The 14,464-nt window shown below is 53.8% G+C and overlaps 1 protein-coding gene across 2 annotated transcripts in view; it reads right to left on the bottom strand.

The window, feature by feature from the left end:
• Positions 1-14,464, bottom strand: part of ZBTB16 (zinc finger and BTB domain containing 16) — a 65,707-nt gene that overhangs the window by 23,579 nt on the left and 27,664 nt on the right. For both annotated transcript variants that reach the window (XM_037410032.1, XM_037410033.1), the window contains exon 3: positions 8,618-8,715. In XM_037410032.1, the coding sequence (XP_037265929.1) occupies positions 8,618-8,715 (98 nt within the window). The remainder of the gene's footprint in view (positions 1-8,617; positions 8,716-14,464) is intronic.

Genomic DNA, 14,464 nt, shown 5'->3' with positions numbered 1-14,464 from the left:
GTATGTGCTGCTAGTTCGGGTGAGGAAAAAACCACGATGCCCAGCAGCAGATAAGTAACTTCCAGATAAAACCAGATTAACGATACACACCACGTCCAAAGCATTGCTGCCGGGACAAAGCTGCGGAACCATTTCTTAGATTTCAAGGTTTGATTCATCTGTTGTGAGGAGCTGAGCATGACAGAGCAGCCTTTGAGGCGGGGGCCACTACTCCGTGGCATGCTGCACTGCACATTTCCCAGGGTCCAGACAGCGTCTCCTGTCCCCTGCCCGTCCCCCATAAGCCCCCCGCCCGGCTGTCAGGCTGGGATGTGGAGAAAGGTGCCCAGAAAAGCCAAGGTGGGAGAGAAGGAGGTATCAGGAGATGCATTCAAAAGAGAATTCCTTCGCCTTTAAATTGTCTCAGTAATGGCTGGCTCACAGGCAGAAATATTTGGCAGTGGTGAAATTAAAAGTGATAAATTTTCTCGCCAAGCGTTGATCGATAATAGAGGTCTCATCTGTTAATCAATATGACAGTCTGCCTGTTTACTGTGCATATGTTGTTCTCCGCCGCCCTCGCCGTGATGTCAAGTTTGCATTCAAAACAACCCGAGTGCACACAGGCCACATGGCCACTCATGGAGGGATAAACACAGGGGGGAAAAAAACAAAAAGGGCTTTGGGGTGACGTGAGGAGGGCGTTGGGGCAGCTCCCCCTGCACATGCCACTGGCCGGAGAGCCACGAGCCCAGGATGCTCGCAGGGATGTGGAGCATTGCAGGGATGTGGGTGCTGCCGGCAGTTCACCCACGGCAGGGAGAGGAGCGCACCATAAAGGGCACCAAGACCTGATGGGATGGGGAGAAGCTGCCGCAGCGGCAAGGGGACAGGGATCGATAGGGCAGTGGACGTGGGCCGCCCTCCGCTCGGCACGCCGGCGAGGGCGATGTGCAGCCGGCAGTTGCCAAGGCAATGACTCTCCATCGCCACTCGAAGCTCTCCCAGCCCCACTGCTGCGAAGCATGATCCATGCGGATACGGCAACCTGCTGCGGCAACAGGTCCTCCCCGGGCAGAGCAGCCTGCTGGCGCTTGCCCCCTCCCCACCACGATGCACCGGTGATGCTGGGGGGGTCCTGTGCTCAGGGCAAGCAGCTCCCTGCATCCACGATGTGCGGCAGTCGTGCTAAATGCAGGGTTTGCTTTTTCTTCCCCTGTTTCTGCGTGGGGCTGGAGGGGAGGACATACGCGCCGGTGCCCTGTGCCCTTCCCCCCGAGAGCCAAGCACCGGCAGGGCCAGGGCTGGAGGGAGCCCGCAGAGCAGCCCAAGGGGTGCACAGCAAGGGAAGGCAAAGGCGGCCAGCATCTGGCTGGGGAGCAGGCGGCGGGGGGGGGACACACAGAAAAAAATTCCTGGTGAGGCAAAAATAAACAGGGCGAATGCCAGGAGGAGCTGGGTGCACTCGCTTACATAAGGAAGCACAGTGTGTACCAAAACAGCGGACCCAAAAAAAGCCAGAGCTGTCAGAACAATGAGTACAGACGCAGGGCATTTTACAGCAGGCGCTGCCGTACAGTTTTATTTACAGTACCTCTTATCAGCGCGGGAACAGCACGCTGCCTGCCAATTTCCAAAGGCCAGGACTGCGTGTTCTTTCCCTCAAGTAGATGTGTACTCCAGGCAGGGGAATTTTTTTCTGTGGTTTTTTTATTTTTTTTTTCTCATCAGCAAAACAAAAACTGATACAGAGCCAGGATTCCTGTAATGTACACATGCTCGCGGAGAAGGGAGGAGGAGGAGGAGAAGGAGGGAGGGTGGCAATTGAATATGTAAATAGTTCAAGGTTAATTTTACTATGTGAGTCACCAGGAAAAATGTCATCCAACATCTGAGCTTATTATAACAAGGCTCAGAAAAAACCCCCAACCAACCACACCACAGCTCGATGTTTGTTATTAAAGGGAGCAGGACATATTTGAAAGCAGCGCATCCAGAGCCTGTGTCAGGGCTTTCTTCTCTCCCTCACGCCTTTTTCCATCCTTTAAATGACACCCATAGAAACGATTAGCCTCTCCAAATGTACGCACGAGTTTGGGGAGGGTATTTTTAGCAAGTGCCTCGTATCGCCTACGGTATATAGATATCTCCGGATGATCTTCCCGATGGGACGGGACTCCGCGTGCTGCCAAGTATCAGCCGTGTTTCAGCGCGAGCCCCGCAGTTGGCACCGACCTCCCCACCGTACATTTATATCTGTGCAGACAAATTTATAGCTTCTGCCTAATGAAGGTCCCTGTAGCAAGAGGCTGGGGCAAAACGGGTGAGGAGTCTCTGCCTTTTCCATCCAGAGCTATCTGCACAGTTATCGCTGCCCCATGTCCCCCCCTCGGCAAGGTTAGCGCTGCCCAGGGACCGCAGTGTCCCCGAGGCAAAGCAATCAGGAGGGGCAGGGCTGAGTTATTTAATTTTCCCTAAAAGCAGTGCAAGGGAACAGCCTCACGCTGGCCAGGACGGGCAGCGCTGTTGGGGTTTGAAGCAACACTCAGACATGGGATGTCCAAGAGGGTCATGGCAAGCATCCCCTGCGCACGGCTCAGGCGTAGCTCGGCGAGTCTGAAGACAGAGCTCCTCTAGTCCAAGCTGCTACCATCCCAACGGTACCTCCCAGCACCCGTTTGCTTTAATTACTTTATTGGGGACGAGAAATAGGCTGTCCACTCTTAGCACTTCGGATGGTAGGAAGCAGCAAACGGCCCCCCTCCCTTGCCATTGCCTGCCCCTAACTGGGGGGCTGCAGCCCCTCGGCCATGCGCCGGCCCCAGCTTCCCACCCCTCTCCTGGCAGAGGAGTGCAGCCGAGGGGGCAGGTGCAGCAAACGCCCCCTTCCCCTTCCCAGCTCCATCCACAACCCATCAAAGCCCCCTTTCCCTGCGCCTGCATTCCTCGCCACGAGATAAACTCTGTGGGGCTGGGGGTCAAGAGGCTGTGGGGAGAGGGGCTCTGAAAAGACAAACTCTCCCCAGGGAAAAAACAAGGGAAAAGGAGAGAGGCCGTGAGCATCCTCTGGAGGAGGAGGGGGATGATGGGTAAAGGAGGAGGAAGGTGGGAAATTGGCAATTTCCCGAGGCCACATGGGGAGGATGGTGGCGGGTACGGACAGACAGGCTGGCAGTGACAGCACCCTGGCCCTTCCCCACCGTGGTTTCACCACAATGGCCCCACCAGCACCATGCAACATCTACTCCCCTCCCTCTCCCAGCACAGGGGATTAATAAGAATTTGGGATTATATATTATTAACAGGCTGTAATTGGTGAGAAGGAGGAGGGGGGGGAAATATGGATTAAAAAAAATCGCCAAGTAAATTTATGCACTGTCGTCGCTTTACTACCTAATTAATTCAGTAATTTCAAAAACAATTTTATTTATGTTCCATTTACCACATCAAAAGTGCAAAGAAAAAAAAGCACCAAACCACAGTGATGCTAAAATAATACCTCAAGGCATCTATTTTTAATCAGTGAAAAAAAAAAAGGGGGCGGGGGGGGTGGGGGGGCGGGGGGTGGAAAAAGATAGCCGGCCTCAGTTTCTATACAATCTCTGTCGGGCAGACCACCAACTCGGGGAAAGCGAAGCAGCCAAGCCCTCTGCGAGTGCCTTCCTGGCTGCCGAAAACAGAGCTTGTCAAAAAAAAAACCCAAATCCATAATGGCCTGAGGCTCCTCTCCAATCTATTTTCTGCTCAGCTGGTTTTAAATGAAGTTATTATGAGTCATTAAAACACCCGCAAGCCTGTGGAAGTCAGCCAATTACAATTTTAAATTTAGCCTGTTCTCTACCCCATTCTCTTGTTTTCTCCTTTTGCCCACATCAAGCTGCATTTTGATTTTTATTATTGCTGTTATTATTATTATTATTATTTCCCTTCTCCCCTGTTTCACCCAAGTGGAAGAGACAGTCATGAAAAATCTCTGCACTAAAAAAATACGCTGGAGAAACCCAGGAAGGGCCAAAAAAAAAGACGAAGCCTGCAGAGCAGGCTGGATTTAGAGGCAAACGGCTTTGCCTCCTTTTTCCCAAAGTGCCATCAAAAGGCAATAATTGAATATAAGGAAATGAGTGAGGCGCAGGCTTTGGGAGGTGAGGAGGGACTCCTGAGCCGAGCACGAACGCCAGCCTAAGCCAGCAGATAGGATGCGCCCAGCCCGTGCCCACCGCCTTGCTGTCGCTCCTGGCCCTCCTCCCCAGCTCGGAGCAGGGAACAGTTGTGGGGGCAGCACCAGGGGGGCTTCAGCAGTTCCTCCCAGCCCTGCATCACCCCAGCGTGACCGGACCCACGGGTGGCTCTTGCGGGAAGGATGCTCCAGCAGCAACCCACGGGCCACTCCGGAGAGGCTTGGCAAAGCATGGGGAACGACGGAGCAGGGGCTTGGGGGTGGGCAAGGCAGGGGGGCCACCAGCAACATCATCACCCAACCTTCACTAGCTGGCACCACTGACTGCCATGCTGCATGGTGACGGGTGGAGCAGGGGGTATTTTCATATGGATAGATAAATAAATCAATAAAACTGGATTTTTAGCTGGGGAGCAAAAAAAAAAGGCAGGTTCTTACATAATTCCCCCTTCCCCTCCACCCCGCGAGCGCTGCTCTCGCCAGGAGCCTCCTCTCGGCGGGGAAAAAATGACAAACCCCATCCAAAGCCTCGGCAGCCCCGCGCGGCAAGCGAGCGAGCACGGCGCGTACTGCACAGCCCATAAAACTCCAAACAGCCTCCAGACACTCCTGCAATCGTCCTCCATCAAAACACTTTGTCTTGCATACAGAAATGCGTTGGGGCGCCGCGCGGAATACCAAATCAGCCCGTGACGGTGCGGGGAGGCGGCTCCTTGGCAACTGGGGGGGCTTCACAGCCGTGCCGCTCGACAGGAAACAAAATCTGTCAAGCCTGTTGGGCAAATGATAAACATTACTGGTATTAAATAAAAAAAAAACAACACAAAAAAAACACCAACACAAAAGCCGCATGAATGGCTGGCGAGCGTGTGTGGAGGGATGGGGGGGCTCTTGCCCCATTCACCACCTCCCTCCGCCTCAGGAGAGGGGGGTCTCCAGCACCACGACACCGGGGGGAAGTTGGAGAAGTTTCCCCCATCCAGCAGGGAAGCTGGGGGAAGTGGTGATGGCTGTTACGTGTACTGGTAACAACGCTAAGGGACGCGCATCAGATGCGCTGGGTATGGGGAGAGGCGTGAGGGGTCCCAGCACCCCGCTCTGCACCCCACCCTCCGTAACAAGGGACGGCCGAAAACGGGCAGTGGGGACAGGCGGCGGGTGAAAAATAAACGTATTTCGTCAGGTAAGGGTGGCGGGGGGGAAGAAAGCAGCTGGCTCTGACCCAGCGGCCAGGTCCAGGAACGCAGCCAAAACAGGAGCTAAAAAGCAAACCATATTCTTCTGGTCTCGGCTCAGGCTCTCGAGGCAGAGAGGATGGGGAAGGAGGGGAGGGGGGACGAGAGAAATGTATTTTTCATCAGCCAGTGTATAATTTATAAACAGCATTAAACAGTTTTTGTTTTCTTTCTTCCTCTCCCCCGTGTGCGCGGCTTGGCCGGCAGTCAAGCCTGCATTAATTTCTGCTGTGGGTACAGTGTGTTCTTGGATGCACATCTGCGGATGATCATAAACGCGGGAACGCTGGCAGAACATCCAGACCTGCCGGCAGGCCGCTGACATCACCCGGGACCGAGCGCCGGCCGCCGGCCAGCCGGGGCGGGGGGGCGGAGGCGTCCCCGGGGAGCCACCACGGGTACCAGCCGGGGGGCGAGGGGGACACAGCCACCGTCACCCCCACCACCAGTGCATCGCCTCCTGGTGCTCCGGGAGAAAATGCCGGCGCGTGGAGGGGAGAAGAGGTGATGCTTGTTAGAGAGGCGGATGGCGGTGGGATGAGCTCCCTCCCCTGAAAACAGGACATGAGGAGGCAAAGGGTGGGATGCGCCATTCCCCCTCTCCCCTCCATGCTCCCTGAGCACCCCACGCTCCCCTGTCACAGCCTGTCCCCTCACCCAACAGGACCTCTGTGCTTTTTTTGCCCCCTCCTGCTGACGCAGGATGAACTGAGCATATTCAGGTGGGGAGGGGAGCCACAGGTGCGCTGCAGGTGATGCAGGTAACCCAAAATGCACTCAAGGCAGGTGATGTGGCAAGTGGCATCCCAGGGTGCAAATGAGCTTGCCCACTGAGCAGCGGCTCCAGCGAGGATGCCTATGAAACAAGCGGCGGCACCAGGACCCCCAACATCCCTGGGTCAAATAGATGGCACTTCTCGACCATACCACCGACGAGCCGGGCTTCCCACCTCACTTCCCCCAGCAATTTGTTTTTCTGGGAGAGGGGCAACTCTTAATATCATCTTTACAGGTTTTTGAGAGCCTGTCTGCAGGCAGGAGCAGGTGGTGCTGGGCAGCACGTAGGGGAAAGGCTTTACACGGCATTAAAGGCTTTATATTTATGCTTTATATTGGAGTGTAAACATTTGGCTGAGTATTTACCTTGCACCTGCAAGGCTGCTGTGATAACACCACCAAGCACCCGCCGTGTTGCAGGGGCACTGCAACTCCCCCTCAGGGCTGCTCTCCAATTTTTTCCTTAATTTAAACGCACCTTTAACTATCAGGCATCTCCCAGAAATGCTTGGGTGGGGAAGGTTGAGATGCTAACCTCTGTTAAACCCATCATTTGCTTTGGCGTTGAGGGTTGTTGGTGAGGGGGTGCTGGAGGGGGCGCATGAGGCATCCCACCACGATGCTCTCCCATGGGGCAAACTCCCAATTAAACACATCATCCATCAGCACAGAGGCAAGCAGCCTTTGGGACCAAAAACAAACCCTCACACTGCTGCTCCAGCACAACCTCACTTCATCCCAGGCTGGCGGTGGGGGGAGGCAAGGGGAGAGGTGCAAAGGTCTCCTGCTTTAATAAATAACAGCGCTGGAATTCACGGCGGCTGTTTGCAAGCACAGGGCAGAGCTTTTCCCCCCCTGCCCCCCCCCGCCCTCGCTGGATTTAAAAAGAAAAAGAAAAAGAAAAAAAAGTAAAAGAATAATTATTAATCCTGCGCGATGAGAAGTTTGGCTCAGTGTTCACTGTACATACTGTACCCACAAAGCTGGCTGCCTGCCAGGGACGGGCTGCGAGCCAAAGCGACCATAACAAACACGAGCTGCGCACGCCAGCACCGGGGTGGGACCAGCGTCCCACATCCCAGTGCTGGGGAGAGAAACACACCAGCATCCTGCAACCAAGCACGAGGGAGACCAACATCCTGCATTCCAGTACTGGACACACATACCCCCCAGCATCCTGCACCCGAGCACTGGGGGGACACCAGCATCCCACATCTCAGTGCCGGGGGAAACCAGCATCCCGCATCCCAGTGCCTGGGGACACACGCACCAGCATCCTGCACCCTGGCACCAGCCGGGGGGAACAGCATTCCATGTCCCACCACTTGGGACACACATACACCAGCATCCTGCACCCCGGTACTGGGGGGGAACAGTAACCCATGTCCCAACACTTGAGACACACACACACCAGCATCCTGCACCCCGGTACCGGGCGGGACCAGCATCCTGGGAACCTGCACCCCAGTGTCAGGGGGGAGAGCAGCACCCCGGGGACCAGCCCCAGCAACCTGCTGCTGCCTGTGGGCACTCTGAGGAGCTGGTACCCATCCCAGAAAGTGGGGGTGGGGTCAGGGCTGGCTCCAACACACCGAAAAGCAGAAACTACCAAAGAAGCGTGGGGAAGATATCCCTGTGTCGCTCCCTCGGGTACATGCAAGGTGGGCTCCTGCCCTGGGCTCCTCTGCATGGATGAGGGGCAATGGGGAAGAAAAATACATGAAAATAGGTGGAAAAAATTAGATAAAAATAAATATAATAAAGCTTTCTTGCAAAGCTACCCCCAAGCACAGCTTTGGCTGTGGTACCTGCCACCCCGAGTGATTTGTCCTCCAAGGAGCGGGATGAGGACTCCCACCTGTGTTCCAGCAAGGGGGTGCTGCATTTGTTTTTTACATTAAAGCCCTGACTGCATAAGGGGCTGCACACCCCAGAGAAACATCAGCCTACATCAACTTGCAGAGCCCAAGTCTTCCCACCAGTGCAGTGCTCCAGCCCTTCTCCTTCTATTTAATTAAAGGGCCTGCATCATGTGAACCTGCTAGTTAGATTCATTAGGCAGAGAATGCTTAATTCTGCAGCAGTTTTGCTAATGGAACTGCGGTGGACGCCTGTACGCGAGGGACACGGTGCTGGGACGCACGCAGGAGCCGAAGTGGAGGCGATGCTCATGCTACAAGCAGGGCTGGACAATGAGCAGCTGCATGGAGTTTGTTATTCTGAGCTGCTTAGCCCGGAAAATATTTCCCCAGTTAAGGAACTGAAAACAAACTCCAAAAAAGAAAATTTAAATAAATCTAATTACCAGGCACTGGAGAACAAGTTCACAACGTGCTGCCCTGGGAAGGGCACAGCCAGCTCTGCACAGGCGGCGCCAGGCAGCTGCAGCATCCCTGGGTGGGCACAGAGTGCATCCCCCCCGGCCCCCAGCAGCCCCCTTCCAACCCACCTGAGTGAGCCAGTAAGTGCATTCGCAGCCGCAAGCTGTCCAGGAACCGCTTCCCGCACAGTTCGCATCCGTAAGTCTTCATCCCGCTGTGCAGCTTCCTAGGGGAGAGCAGAGAGGTGTTAGTCCTGAGTGCGAGGGAAAAGTTATCCCAAACAGCGGTGAGAAGCCTCCCGATATTTCACGCAACCTATGCGTCACCCAAAATCAGTTCTGGTTTGAGAAGCCCTGCAGGAAGGGCACAGACAGGAGGTCCTACATGGCTCCCCAAGACTGATGGGATTACCTTCTCCTATTTAATGTTTGTCATTGTTTCTATAGCTGGAGTCTTTTAGTAAACCTGATAAATATGAAATCTGGAGTTATGCAAAGTATGCGTTGGCAAACTCCTTTCCCATGCACAGAGTGCTTTTGAAAAAGGTACTGCACGCCAAAAAAAAACCACCCAAAAAAACAACTTTACGTTGTTGTTTGCATGCATTTCTAACTGAATCCCGATTTCCATCCAAATTCAGTGTGACAAAAATCATAAGCACAAAACGTAACCACCAGCTAGCAAACAGGAAACATGCCACTCACCATTTCCTGGCAGCGCGAGGTACAAACTAAGCTACACCCGGGCGGCATTGCACAACCTCCCGACGGCATCGCCTATCCTGCACCATGCCAAGGGGCTGAGCATCCCCTGGCGAGCCTGGGTGGGCTCCTCCACCCAGGACACTGCTCATGGGTACTGGTCTCAGCATCTCCCTGGCTTTGCCATTGCAGGCAGAGGGTGCCGGGCTTGGCCGCAATGGCCAGACCCCGCGTTATTTCCCTCTCTTTGCTGCCAAAACCTTGATGCTCTGTCTTCAGGTAGCAGACAACCTGCAGCAGGCTGGAGCTCTCTATTGAACAGAAGAACCTTTAGGAGATGGTGTTTAAACAGGCCTGGGCAGGAATATTGACCATGTCTACTAGGACCAACCAACCAACCAACCTCCAACTCACTCTCCGAGTCCTCGCTGCCACCAAGGGCCACCCCTCCCTGAGCCGTTCCTCCTCCCGTTTGGGGCTAGCTACCACTCGTCCCACGGCACCTGCCCACTGTGCTGCGGAGCAGCATCCCGGGAGCCACCACCGCTCCCAGCACACAGAGGGACAGGGCGCAGCACCCAAAATGCCTGGATGGGTGCTCATTGCTTTATTTCACCATGTCAGCTGGTGATAAATGGATGCTTTCACAAAGCAACCTGGCTCTGCGCATGGCAGCGGCATTGATAAAAGCCCCCTGAGTCCCCAAACGCTTCCAGCCAAATGTGCTGGCTGCTGCCCGCCGGCCACACCTTGGATAACGTGAGCCATTTGTGCCGACAGCTGGGGAGGACTCGCGACAGGAGCACGTGCAAAGTTTCAAATTCGGATGCTGTAAACAGAGAAGTATTTGTATGTGTTTGAGGAGTAATGTGGCAAATCACATCCACCGTTTATTATTCCGCTGCAACAAGACGAGCATATTTTTACGGCCTTGTTGCCAAAGACAAAACAGAAGCAGTCTTGTCCAGGCTGGATGCTGAACCCTCCCTCCGCTGCTCCCGCAGGAGGGCTCAGCCCCAGCCACGCAGAGCTGCATGGGCCACTCACCCTCCGTGCCCGGCCTGGGTTTGGGGGGGGTTTAGCTTAGCATGAGCTTTATTTCCACCTCCCCGCCCTGGGGTAAGCTTTACTGGTGTGAAGCTGTTGCTGCCCCAGGCCCTAGCAGGATCAGCCCCTGTAGCTGCAAAGAGCCTGGAGCCCCAAGCCTTCCCCAGCCCCACGGCTCACAGGGTCTGATTCCCTCGCAAGCGTGGAAAGCATCCAGCCCTGCATCCTGCCCTGCATCCCGCTCTGCAGTGATGCCGAACGGCTGTGCTGGACGTGCCAGACCCCGGCAGGAGAACCCATGGTGTTCGACAGCGGGTGAACGCTTCGGAGCAGAAAGGGAGGAGAAAGGCAAAGAGCGGGAGTTGGTTTCAACTCTCAACTTTGCTGTATAATGTAATTATTAATCAGGCTTGTCCTGAATTCACTGTGTCATAGTGGAGGATTAAGAGTCATGCACGAATTCAGGCCAAGAAGGTTTACAATCCAAAGGATTTATCTGCCTTGCGAAAATAAATAAAACACCAGCCTCCTGACAGACTTCGGCTGCCAACAAGTCAGCTAAATAAGTGACAACCTTCTCATTCTGCATTTTTAATTAGGGACATGCCTGTCACACTTCCCCGGCTTGGGCTGAGCTTGCTTCTGCACTTAACGCTGGGCTTAAACCACTTTGTTAGGAAGAGCACAGCACCCCCCACGCCAACGCTGCAACGCTTGCCTCTGCAAGGTTAGAACGCCTTTTTGGTGAATTAAAGTGTAATTGGTTAATTAGTTCAAGCAAAACATGGAGGTTTGGGTTGGTTTTTTAAAAAGCAAATCTCAAGAAACGGAGCAGAAACAATAGGACCTGTTTCCTTTCTCTGCATCGGCCAAGCCTAGAGAACCAACCTTGCTCCCAGCACAGATCCCCAAAATCCAGGGCAACCTGGGTCAAACCCAGACCACCTTCCTGGGTGCAGCAATTTAGTCTCAGCATGTAACGGTAAGGCAGACAACAGCACATGACGCCAAGTGCGGTCGGAGGAAAGGGTGTGCGGATAAAGTCCCCCTTCTCCCACCTTCCCCAGAAAGCAGAGGGGAAAATACGGGAGAACCTTGTTGACGTCGCTGGTATGAGGGCTCCCTGGAAATCCATGTCTGCCATCCCACTTAGGTGCTGCCATCTCCCCTACCCACATAACCTCATTGTTTTAATACACTGGGGTGCTTGCCGAGTAATTTATTTGCAATATCTCTATCAACAAATTTCAGTGGCGACAAAAGTTTTCTGTTTGGTGCCTGCTTATAGGACGATCTTATCGCTCACCATCTTGCACAGTCCCTTTCAACAAGGTCTTAAAGCGCTTTATCTGCTTGGTTTCCCGGTAGCAAAATATGATTGAAATGTTCTATTTCTGCTTGGCGGATTAAGGAGATGTTGCAAAACTGCACAAAAACCTGGCAGATGTAAGCAAGGTATTACGGCTGCTCGGGCTGTTAAGATCTGAGGGGAAAGATCAATATGTGCTTCTAAAGTTGTGCCTCCAGAAAGGCGGGGGGGGGGGGGGGGGGGAGTTAAGGGCGATAAAATACATCACTGATCGGCAATACTGCCCAAACTCAAGTGCAAAAAGTTAAACTACTCTCTATTGTTCCACGGTTGTGCTGAAATTATGCTCTGTGTATTCCCTTGCTCCCACAAGGTCCCTACAAGCAAATCAGCTGAGAAGACGCCTGTGTGATAGAGGGCAGTGGCAACTGGGAAAGGCACCTTTTTTGTAAAAGAGGCGCTTTTCCTCTGGAATTCCTCCTCTGTGCAATGCTCAAGGTGCACGGAAGCACAAAGCAAGCCCGAGGCCTCTGGATCGCGAGATATTGCTGGAGGATGCTCCAGTGCAGAGGTTTGCCCAGGGCAGCGAGGATGTTTGCAGCAGGGCATCCCAGGGCCAGCGGTCACCTTTCCGAGCGAGCCCTGGCACGGGGCTTTGGCAAAGGGTTCTCCAGGCGGGATATAAACTGGCTGTGGGGTGATACCCCCTCCTCACCCAGCACTGGCAAACAAAAGCCGGGCGGGAGGCTGGCCCCTCACAAGCTGCCGGTAATTAAAAAGGCCTGTAAATGCCCTGCAAAAAGCACTTCAAAGGGATGGCGACTCTAGCAGGACCGTGCGGTGTAAAAATTATGAGTTTTCCCCACAGGGTGCTTTGTGTGAAAAGGCCAGGATTGGTGGCAAACGCCACTGCCTGCTCCCAGGGGACACAGGGGCTCGGCGGAGCATCCCAGGGGGCTGGGTACCGCTGCAGCCCTGGCACCTAAGGACCCCTGCAAGTGGCCCAGCACCACCACGAGCAAACAGCTGCTCTGCCCACTTGAAAACCTGCATAAAACTGCTTTCTGCTATTTTTGTGTAAGGATCTCTTGTTGTCTGGCCCCTCCCCACCTACCACCCCTTTGGGAAGCAGGGAAAAGACCCCCTCTCCTCCCCTCCGCACCAAACAAGACGCATGGCTTTTGGCCATTTGATTACTTTTAAGTGTATATTTTTCTCCTCAAACAGAGTGAATACAATGGTTAGGAAATTTGACAGAAAACTATTCCGAGCCATTTATTGCCTTAATGCACACCTTTGTCCAACAGGCAGTTTTGACAGGAGCGATAAATTCCAAATTTATGTCAACAGAGCATATGTTGAACACCTCATTTCTGAGCTAAAGCGGCATGCTGCCCCATAAATCACCCTTCTGTTTGAAATGAAAGTAGATTACAGGCCCGTGTTATTGAGCAGTTAGAGCCATAGTCGTATAAATCAGAACTTTTAACTCCAGGCGATCCGTTCTGCAATTAACTAAAGGGCACTTTGTCATCTCCAGGCTGGGGCGCAGCCTGGCAGGGATACTGGCTACCGGGCAAAGGCAAAAAAGCCCCGTATCGCCCAGGGAAAGGCTCTGGCGCAGCAGAGTTCTGCTCGATACCTGTTGAAGCAGCAAACCCTGAGGCAAAGCCTGAACCTGAGTGCTGCTGCAACGCAGCCTGGCCTTGGAAGACCAACACCAAGGGGCTTCGGAGGTTTGCACATCACTGCCATCTCCCTTGCAACCCGTATTTTGGCAGCCGGTGCAAAGACAGTGGGAGGCTCGTGAGGCTGGCATGATGTAAGCAAAATGGCAGAGTGCTAAGTTGTTAAAAGCAAGACGAAAATATGTACCAGTGCAACATTAAGAGTCTTGCACCAACTTGAAAGTGAAAGGCACAGACAGAAATCCATCCTTGTCAATTCTACAGTGGTTTTGCTTGCACCTCGCAATGCCCATGCAACAGGTCGAGACCCTCATCCTGCTGCACCTCCCCCCGTGCTGCTGCAATTCCCAGGGATGTGGTGCTGGGAAGGTGCTGCTGGGGCTCAGCCCCGCCAGCATCGGTGTGGAGCTGCAAAGGGTGAGGGGGCTGCGGCAGGCACGTGTGCGAGGGGGCAGCTTACCGCCCGTGGGAGCAGCAGCGCTATAAAAAGATTCAGACGCTAAGTATTTCCTTTCCTATAAAATATTCATTGCCGCGCGTGAGAGCCAGGGAGCAGAAACCTCAAGCAGTTCTAACTTTGTGCCGCAGCAATAACTGAGTTTTATAGGAGCCTTCTGATTTTATTTATACCGGGCTGTAACTGTGGTGCCCAGTCGGAGGGGCGGCTGCCAGCCTGTACATCCCCGCCACGGCACGCACAGCATACGGCATCAAACACCAGGCAGGCAAACAGGGACTGGTGCAGCTATGCATGCCCACTGCAAGCAGCTTAAATAACTCCCCAAAAACCCTCATCGCTGCCTGCTTTCCACCCGTGCCTCCCTCGCTTGGGTAAATCGATATGAAAATCAATTCATCCCCTGATCTATTTTATCAAGATAGAGGCAGCGGTGCCACATCTCATTTGCAGTGGGGATCTCGCGGAAAGCCAAGGTCGGTGGGCAGCAAGCTGTCTGCAAAAACCATGTTATGCATCCTCTGATAAAGAGTTTTACATCCATGCCATGGAGAGGGCCATCTTCCCCCCGACACGATTATTTACGATGCCCGGTGACATCAGGCAGCTCAGCTGCTCTTTCTGGCCATGGGACACGGTGCTGGGGAGGCTCGGCTCCTGCCCAGTCACTGCTCTGCCCTCATCTCCCAACCCGTTGGATTAAAATAGCAGGGAGAGCTATTAAGGGCACGGGGAAGGGGGAAGGGAGCTGAAGACCTTCCTTTTGGTTTAAT

This window comes from Falco rusticolus, chromosome 16, assembly GCF_015220075.1.
Source record: "Falco rusticolus isolate bFalRus1 chromosome 16, bFalRus1.pri, whole genome shotgun sequence".
Taxonomy (NCBI): Eukaryota; Metazoa; Chordata; class Aves; order Falconiformes; family Falconidae; genus Falco; species Falco rusticolus.
This window is presented reverse-complemented; position numbering and strand designations above follow the sequence as displayed.